Source organism: Triticum urartu, chromosome 7 (genome assembly GCF_003073215.2).
Source record: "Triticum urartu cultivar G1812 chromosome 7, Tu2.1, whole genome shotgun sequence".
Classification (NCBI taxonomy): Eukaryota; Viridiplantae; Streptophyta; class Magnoliopsida; order Poales; family Poaceae; genus Triticum; species Triticum urartu.
The window spans coordinates 703,495,459-703,505,410 of NC_053028.1; the positions used below are offsets into that span (position 1 = coordinate 703,495,459).

Consider the following 9,952-nt stretch of genomic DNA (forward strand, 5'->3'; position numbering starts at 1 on the left):
GGGACACGATGTTTTATCCAGGTTCGGGCCCTCTTGATGGAGGTAAAACCCTACGTCCTGCTTGATTAATATTGATGATATGGGTAGTACAAGAGTAGATCTACCACGAGATCAGAGAGGCTAAACCCTAGAAGCTAGCCTATGGTATGATTGTTGTTCTGTATGTTCTATCGACTAGCCTGGCCCTGATTTATATAATGCACCAGAGGCCTAGGTTAACAAGAGTCCTAGCCGAATACGCCGGTGGGGAGAAGTCCTTGTCTTGATCGCCAAGTCTTTGTGGAATCTTCCTTGTATGCGGCAGCTGTCCGAACTAGCCCATGAGTATACGGCCATGGGGGGCCTCGGCCCAATCTAATAGATCGGGAGACGACGTGGTGAGTACCCCCTAGTCCAGGACACCGTCAGTAGCCCCCTGAACTGGTCTTCAAGTTAGGGACGCTCCTCGATTATTCCGAATTGTTCTTCATCTTCGGTCGTCGGTCTTGAAAACTGGTTCAACAAATCTTCTTTATCTTCGATCTTGAGGATCGCCGAAATGCATTCGACGAGTTTACACGTCGGGGTATCCGAGGAGCCCCTTTAAGTTTTCGGCCTTTACCAATGCCTTGTTATTTTTATGCCACACCTCGGATTTGAAGTTGTTTCCGGGCGGCAGCGTCCTCTTGCATCCGAGCTCCAACGCCGGACTGTATTCGAGGTATCTTTTGCAACCGAGCACCAACGCCGGACCGCTTCCCAGCTCTAACGCCGGAATGTATCCGAGCTCCAACGCCGGACTATGTATCCGAGCTCTAACGCTGGACTGTATATCCAAGCTCCAACGTCGGACTGTATCCGAGCTCCAACGCCGGACTATATCCAGGTGTCGTAAATCACCTTGGTTCAAAGAAGTTTGAAGGAGTTTAGCCGAGCTTAATGCTGTAAATGCCCTCTATGGAGCCAGCCACTAGCGCCCGAGCTTTATGCCGGGCTGCTTTCGAGGTGGTGCACCACCCCGAATGTGGGCCGATTTTTGTGAATATTTTTTATTGGTGCAATTTATTCTCTGCTGAGATATATAGCCAGTAGCCCTCAAGGTGTGTATCGGTCTAAAACCTGAGATGCACCTGAAGGATGACGTAAGACCGCTGATCCCAGTAGCCGCTGAGAATCAGGTTGATTTGCAAAATCGGCCTGAGGATCATGTCCAAGCTCGGCAGAATACTTCGGAACACTAAAAGCGGCGTGCTCAGTCTTCGAGGCTCAGGTTGGGTGCGGCCGACCAACCTGAGGATCAAAATCTCCTCGGAAACTATATTGCACATAAAATTTTCTGCATTGGACAAGCAATGCAGTAGCCCCCGAGACATTGGTCAGGTGGTAACACCAGATCAGGGGATCAATGTGCCCCTTTAATATTTATAAATAATAAGCCCGAAGCCCAGTAGCCCCCGAGGCTTAATGCGGGCACGGGTGGCTGAATTAAGGATCAATATCCATAGTAAAATCACAAATTATGTGTAATGACTCTATGTATCCAAGTACTTTACGTCATTAATGCTCGGATCCGCATTGTACAAAACTTTGTTGACCGACCATCGGCTTCCACCTCCTCGGTCAGTAGCCGAGGAGTGTTTGTCCTACTTTATAAAGCCTTTATGAGGGCAAAGATTTACAACAAACAAGGCAATCTGGCCATACGGTTTTATAAACAAAGGTACGCAGAGAGTTATATTACTGTTTAACAGAAGAAATGTCTTCCAAAGAAAATAGTCCCGCTATCGGTTCCTTTCTTTGGGTTGTCATGCTAAGCATGATCATTAAACCTCAGCTCTAATGTAAGAGCAAAATATTAAGGATTTAGTTTGGGAGGCCAGTTAATAGCCCCCGGTAGTGTTTGGCGATAGTCGGGGTCAAGCCGTAAACACTTCGGCCAATGTTATGAACGACTCATCATTTAATATAGTCATCGGATCGCTGACCAGTTTACGCCTACTGTGAAAGTCAGTTTTCGACTTTCTCCACTGAGGTGCTTAACCGTGTGAGCTGGAAGCACAATCACAGTGGTTCTCCCTTTGCACGCCTAGCCGAACAAAACGGAACGTAGGAAGCAAGTGCAGGAGCGGGGCAACCCAACTATTGACCGAAGACACAATTCGAAACCGATGCATATATAGCAATATCTGAGAATGTTTTTGCCGAATCCCTAAAGGTGTCTGGCGTTGCACTGCGAGACTAATGCTGGAAAAGCACAAATAGTTTAAAAGTGCCAAAAAGCTTGGAAAACCAAGAAACGTCAGTAAAAACATGACGTCCGAACAATATCAAGTGTTCGGTGCCAATCCGAAAGTTGGTCTTAGAAAAAAGAAGTGCTTTTGTCGTGCTTTAACATGATACATCCTATCTCAAGACTTCAAGCGGGTCAGCCTACGGCTTTAACCTCCTATCCCGAGGGCGGAGTACTTCTCATCAGGCCAGTTTAGCAAACTAAACTCTAGCGGTTTTGAGAGAGAAATTAGGCTCCCCGGCTAGTGACCGCACACTCGTGTCGAAAAAAAGAGTGATAAATAATAATAATAATAATAATAAAACTTTGCAACGACTAAGAAGAAGAACACTTATTATAAAACGGCTCAAATAAACTTAAGAGCCCCAAGTGACTTGGGTAGAAGAATGATTGCATGTACCAAAGCACTTATATCATATCTATGTTCAACCGAACTTTAAACGCGTCTTAACCGACCGTCAGCTTCTCCCTCTTCGGTCAAGGACCGAAAAGTGTTATGTACTCCATCAGTCGAGAATATCGACGGTGTTTCCAATAACCAGGCAATCAGGCCATAAGGCTGTAACAGACAAAGCGCGCTCAGGGAACTTGTGCTATATTACCGTGAAGTGTAAGAAACATCTTCGAAGAAAATAGTACCCCCACTGATACCTTTCTTCGGTGCTCATTGTTATTATGAGACTTGTGCAATAGATTTTTTATACTCATGAGTTCTGTTGTGTGCCGACCATCATTGAAAACTATAAGAGCGCTAGCTTTCGGCTTCACCCAGTCTAAGGTCCGGCTCGGGCGACCCGATCGTGACAATCGCAGAGGTGCTCCCTTTACTTCCTAGCCGAACAATCGGGAACGTAGGGGTAAACACAGGAGTGAGGCAACCCAGCTTGCAAATCGCTTAAGTCAATATGGTGCATATTGTGGCGTAATACACGAACAAGGAACGAAGCCGTACAAGTATAATCATATGCAAGTGGAAAAGCTTCATGGAGGAAGCCCCCAAATGAATTGGGTATTTGAATTTATGCGTCACAAACAAAGTTTGGACAGGGAAATTTTTTACAAACAACTTTTTTCCAAAAAAGTATAATGCTTGGTCGAACCGAACACAAGTTAGAAATTAAAGCTTTGAGCATGAAAGCGACTTAGCTGGTTAATGTGTTCGGTATTGATGACGCGGTCCGAGATTGATGCGGGGCAAGGCTCCATCCCCCAAGCTGGTCCCGAGATGGCGGAGCGGAGAGCTCGACACGCCGAAGTGGTGACATAGCACGGTCAATGCAGACCGGCAGAGTGACGCCGAAGTCTCCGGATCATTTTCCTGTGCACAAAAAATAGTGCAAATCGGAGATAATAGTAATAATGATAATTAAAAAAAATGGTGCATAATAAATAATTTATGCAAAGTGAGAAATAGAAGAAATATGGCCTGGCGCCGAAGTCAATGTCGATGCAGGGCGTCGGCGTGATGTAGTAAAGGCGTGGCAAAGCCTGAATTCACAGGTCGGTCCGAGCTCCGGATGCGGCGTTCGCCGGACTATGTACGGAAACTGATCGAACCACCACGCGACCGTCGCTAATGCGGTCACCATTTGATAGACCTGTGTACATATCATGGACAAACCAGAGTAATAATTTCTTGGGAAAAATGAACCCAAACAAGCAAAAAATACTGAGATTAATAGCACCTGGTTTATTTGTTGTAGCAATCCGAAGGAAGGTGATTCCCAAAATTGGGACTCGCTCCGCACACCCATTGCCTGATGGGCGATAAAACGACGGCATGGCAATGTTGGTAAAGGTTGACTCGCCGAGGCAAAGCCCTCGGCTCAGCTAACGTGACGGAGCTGGTCGGCTAGTGACGCCGAAGTGTCCGGAGTAGGTTGATGAAGAGATGGCGAAGCCCCCGGTCCAGCCGAGATGTCAAAGTCTCGACGTCAGCCGATGAGTCGAAGTAGGTCGGCGTGACGGACACCAGCTTGGAAAAGCAATAGTGCGGCCCTGTCGATGCAGGTCGTGACGTGGTCGATGCCGGCTTGATGAAGCGACCGTGCGGCGGTGCCGGTATGCCCGCTCCGTGTAATCCGTGGGGCGGCGATGTTGATGATGATTTATCCTTCGTGATGCCGGACTCTTGTTCGGCTTGCCGAGATGATGATCTAAAGAAGTTGAGCTCGGCTAAAGTGACGACGTGTCTAGCGCAGGTCGACAGCCGTGGAGTAATATTGCCGGACTGGTTTGACACCAGCATGATGTTGAAGATCATGTTTAAAAGATCTTAAAGTTAGTGGGATGTGTTCGGGAACGAAACACAATACCTCATACAAAACTTCCTTCAAAAGGGATGTCCGAAATCCCGTTCATAAAAAAGATGAACTCGGGTCGGATTTGTTTTCGCGCAGAAAACAGATCCAAAAAGTGATGCACTAATCGGAAGGTTTCCGGAGTTTGGACGGTCGAATCGAGCTGAAATTTTGAGAGGTGGTAGATATAGGAATTCCGCAGCCGATCAACGGTTGGATCTTCCAAAGGACGTCCGAGCTAGAAGCTGGACACCACGCCCTAAACTCATCCAAATTCCCATCCAGATTTGACAGGGCTCCGGTATATCGTGGATTGCCAAAGATTCCTCCATCGGAACTCGACGAAATTTTCCAGGGTTGTTATAGATTCAATTCCGCACAATTCCACCAAAGAGATACTCGAGGTGGTGGTGGCGGCAGATACGAGTTCGCTGTCCAAAATAAACAGCGCGGTCGCTTGTGGGCAATGTTGACGTTGAGCCCCCGAGCTCCATAGATGATTCCTCCGTGATCTTGATAGAGATCGGAGTTGATGTTTGATGAAGTCCCTCGTCCGAACATGGTGATCCGAACACGGGGCGCAATTCTTGGTCGAACCAAGGTGACCAGTCGAACTGGTGACGAAGACGCCGAAGTTGCAGTTGATCTGCAGGCGAGCCATCGATCCTTTTGTCGATCACACAGCGGAACTCTCAATGAAAGCACCAATGTCGGTGTCAAAACCGGCGGATCTCGGGTAGGGGGTCCCGAACTGTGCGTCTAGGCGGATGGTAACAGGAGGCAGGGGACACGATGTTTTACCCAGGTTCGGGCCCTCTTGATGGAGGTAAAACCATACGTCCTGCTTGATTAATATTGATGATATGGGTAGTACAAGAGTAGATCTACCACGAGATCAGAGAGGCTAAACCCTAGAAGCTAGCCATCGTATGATTTGTTGTTCTGTATATTCTATTGACTAGCCTGGCCCTGGTTTATATAATGCACCAGAGGCCTAGGTTAACAAGAGTCCTAGCCGAATACGCCGGTGGGGTGAAGTCCTTGTCTTGATCGCCAAGTCTTTGTGAAATCTTCCTTGTATGCGGCAGCTGTCCGAACTAGCCCATGAGTATACGGCCATGGGGGGCCTCGGCCCAATCTAATAGATCGGAAGACGACGTGGTGAGTACCCCCTAGTCCAGGACACCGTCAATCCCCTTGTCTTAGCCCTTTGTGAGTTTTGAAATATGGCTCAATTTTGTCATTAACCTGGACCACCACAGGCTCTAATGGTGTGCATAACCCAGTTACACCGTTTGTCAGATATAATTTATCTAGAATCAAATCTCTCTTGGTATATCCGGTGGTTAGCTGGTTTTCCCTATGTACGATTAACTAGTAGCTTATCGAGGTGGCTACAAGCATACTAATATTGTATCCATGGAGATATCATCAATGAAGCTTCATCAAGTGTTTACGGAAACCAGCATGATTAGCTTACTAGGATTGTCCAGGCAGAGTATGCAGCTGGTGCATGATTAGCTAAAATCAGTATGGTCGATCTGGGTAGTAGGCTAGTAGCAGCTGCTACCAGACGAACAGTAGGTATGTTCCTAGAGAATTGGGTGGAAGGGCGACGACAACCCATTCGTGTACAACATTATGGATTATGATCAGCAGTGTTGTAAGACGACGACAACCCATTCGTGCGCATGCACCATTCATTAAGCGTCAAATCTACACAATCATACATGCACTGCTTGAAGCGTATAATTGCGCCCCCAATTGATTGATGGATCGATAAAGATACGGAAGAAGTTAGTGTGGAAGTAGTTGGATTCCAAATGAGTGTCTAATTTTGCAGTTAGCTCTAGCTAACTGCTGTACGATCGCATATGTGTACGTACTGTGTGTTTTGTCGGCATTTTTTTCTTAAGATATACACCCGTAGGTATACACTACTCGTATTCATAATAGTAACAATAAAAAGACTATACTTATACAAGCAACAAAAAATAAGAAAAATGCAAGCGGTTGTATTGCTACATGCCACCCTGGCCGTGACTACCAAGCACGCACGACCTTCGCCGTCATCGAAAAAGGAGAGCACTAAAAACTGGTCCACATCTTGACGCTGATTAACCCTAGCCGGTAGGCATTAACGAGCCGCAATAGGCACGAACCCCGGAAGACTGGATCTAGCCCGGTAAGGATCATCATGTTACGGAATTAACTAGGGGAGGACCTATCTCTCGGCTGCCTGAGAAAAACGTTTCGGGCAGTTGAATTTGTGAGCGTTGGCTCTGAAACAAGGGGCCAAGTGAGCTTCTTCTTCCTTTCGGACAATTTAGTGTACATCTTCTTCCTCCACATGATATGTTTCCCTATGCGGCACCAACTAACACGTGTGTAACCGCCTCCCAATCCCCGCCTCACTCCCCTCGAGCCTCACTACATCGCCTTCCCCTGAACCACCACCCTGTTCATCTCTCGAAGTCTCATGTTCTCTAGCGTTGGCGACGACCCTGCACCTCGAACCTGCACCAGTCAACCCTCTTCCTCGCCTCCGTAGCTCCATCTAAGACATTGTAGCTCTCTGCTGCTATCAGCAACGTCCAGTCTCTGTCAAGGTCATGGTTCAGCCTCGTTCGGGTCGACAGTCTTCGCCGGCGCTGCTCTCGTTTTCCGGCATCGTTAATAGTCAAGTGAGGGAACTATATGTCCATCCACCTAAGTTTAGCCAACCATGCAGGTCATGCATGTGGTGTGCGTGTTTTCGTCTCCACTGAACGAAGCGACAAATGGAATCTCTCATGTCTCCCAACTTGCAACGCATAAGAGAAAATTGCACGCCGGCTCGGATCCGATTATTGCGGAGTTCTCATCCCATCGATCTCGTCGCCACTCGCCACTCGCCATCCGCGTGTCCGGTTGGCGTGCCTACGTACGCCAAGATAGTCGCTCCGGCATGTGCGTAGATGCCAAAACTTGCGTAGATGGGACCGAATATACCTTGAGCAACAGCACAATTTGCACGTTGCGTGCGTTGAGGATGACCTGGACTCATCATCCATCCAACGGTAGATCGTGGATGTCCGTGTTCCGCTGCATTGTCCTGCCCAATGAGTCATCTTCCATTACTCCAATCATACGTCCTGCCGGCTGTCCAACGGCGCCAGCAGCTAGCAGTGCCAGTCTAGGTCATTCATACATCTTGAGCGTGCGTGCGTGCATGCATGTCCAACACCTGTGCTACCAAGTCGACCCCCAACATGACACCTAATCCACACTGCACGGCCGCTGCACATGCACATGCACGGCCATGGTGGTTCGATGGCGTTGCTTTGGTACGTTGAGATTTGACTTTGAGGCGTCCCGGCAACCTCCTCCTCTCCTCCACCGGCGGATCATGTCCCCCACGTACGTACGCCGCTGCCGGCAACCCACACGTGCAACCACCACTTGCATGTCAAGCCACCCTCCTCCTTGGCATTGCATATATAGCACGTCTACGGTCTCCTCAGTTCTCACATCTCATCTCATCTCAGTTCTCACGCACAATAGGAAGAAGAAGCAATTAGCTAGCCTGCCGCCGATCCACCGAAATGGCTCCCAACTTCGGCCGTTCCATCTCCTTCCCTCTCACCCCGACGAGGTCCTTCTCAAAGTCGTCCCGCCACCTCCGCTCTGTCAGCCTCCCCGGCACGACCTCCTCCCACCCGCTCCTCGCCAACCTCCACGCCCACATCGCCGCCGTCCGTTCCTGGATCCAGGACACGGCCTCCCTCCAGGCCGGCCTCGCCAACATCCACGCGCTCCACGCCGCGCTCGCCGACCTCCTCCTCCTCCCAGCGTCCGTGGCCGCGCTTCAGTGCACCACCAGCAATACCGGCGACCGCCTTCTAGACGCCTTCCTCCTCCTCGCCGACGCGCACCAGGGCTTCCAGGAGTGCCTCCTAGAGCTCAGGCAGGCCGCCGCTGAGTCCCGCACTGCACTCCGCAGAGGGGACACGGGCAGGCTCGCGTCCGCCTCCAGGTCCCAGCACAGGGCCGAGAAGGACCTCGCCCGCCTCGCCGCGTCGGTCTCCACCATCTCCTCCAAGTGCGCGCGCCTGAACCTCGTCGCCGTTAGCGGCGAGGAGGCCGAGATGGCCTATGCTCTTGTGGAGGCGGCCGCTGCCAGCGCTGCGGCCTCCGCGGCCTTGTTCTCGGCCGCTGCGTCCATGTCGTCTGCGGCGTCGACTTGCAAGAAGACGGCCACGTTTATTCCGGCGTTCGCCACCAGGAAGGTCACCGCACAGGAGACGGCCGAGGTGGCCATGGAGAGGCTGTGCGCGCTGGAACGGTGCCTCCACGAGTGCGACGGCGCCTGCGACTTGGTGTTCAGGAGCATTGTGCAGACCAGAGTTTCACTGCTCAACATCATGACGCCCACCATCTAATCATCTAGCTAGTCATTTCATGTATACATAGAAGAAAAAGAACTTAATTAGCTAGACCATGTATATTTTTGCTGATTTGTCACTACACAGTGTACAGAGAAAGAAGCTAGTACAAAGAATAAGATTTTGCTACACTTGTTCAGACTTGTGCTTCTTGACATGAATAGTACTCACAGCAATATGTCCAAGCTCTTGTGAAGCACTTGCCCGTTTCATTTACAGCCAACAATTCAGTGCAATATATCCAAGCTTTTGTGAAGCATTATCGCCCAAAAAATTCAAAAAGAAAGCATAATCGCCAAATTAACAAGCTTACTTTCGGATCTATTCAGTCGTTATCGATCCTAACTTACGCACACCAGTTTCCTCCCATAAAACCGAACAGTTAAAATATGCAACTTGATCACACCTTCAAACTAAACAAACTAAGTAGTCCAAGAAGGGGTAAACCGATAAACGTGATGCAGCGCCTACATGTTTTTGACTGCGTCGCTGATGTCGTTGATCCATTTGCTTAATTTGATATTAGAACCACAGCTAATCAACACTGTCAGAGGGGACACTGGGAATCTTAACACCAAAGCAAGCCAGTCTAGCAGCTAGCAGCTCTAGTCATGCTAGGTTTCTTGTTTTTGTATGGAGGGAAATTGTGGTTTGGAAAAATTCCACAGGTATGTACATTTCTTGGTAACATGGTACTGATCATATTGTACGTGTGATGACCCTGTGCTGAACATTGTCCATAACACAGCTGCAATTATGACGAGGTTCCATGAAATGGTTGCCCTAAATTTTTTAGACAGGAGGCGTTTGCCCGACTTTAGCGAACCGGAGACCTTAAGGTTTAACATACCCTAGTTCGATGAGAATAAAATACACGGTACTTGAAACAAATCTTCAGAAGGACGGGCTCAATGCCAACACACCCAATACAAACCCAAAAAGATCCTTGGCTCAAGAGC

General features: G+C 48.9%; 1 protein-coding gene across 1 annotated transcript; it reads left to right on the forward strand.

The window, feature by feature from the left end:
- The first annotated feature begins 8,050 nt into the window (after window positions 1-8,050).
- Window positions 8,051-9,132, forward strand: LOC125523037. Its single transcript, XM_048688074.1, has one exon. It carries the CDS (start codon window positions 8,154-8,156, stop codon window positions 8,988-8,990), a length of 837 nt encoding a protein of 278 aa, XP_048544031.1. The 5' UTR covers window positions 8,051-8,153; the 3' UTR covers window positions 8,991-9,132.
- Window positions 9,133-9,952: the final 820 nt, after the last annotated feature.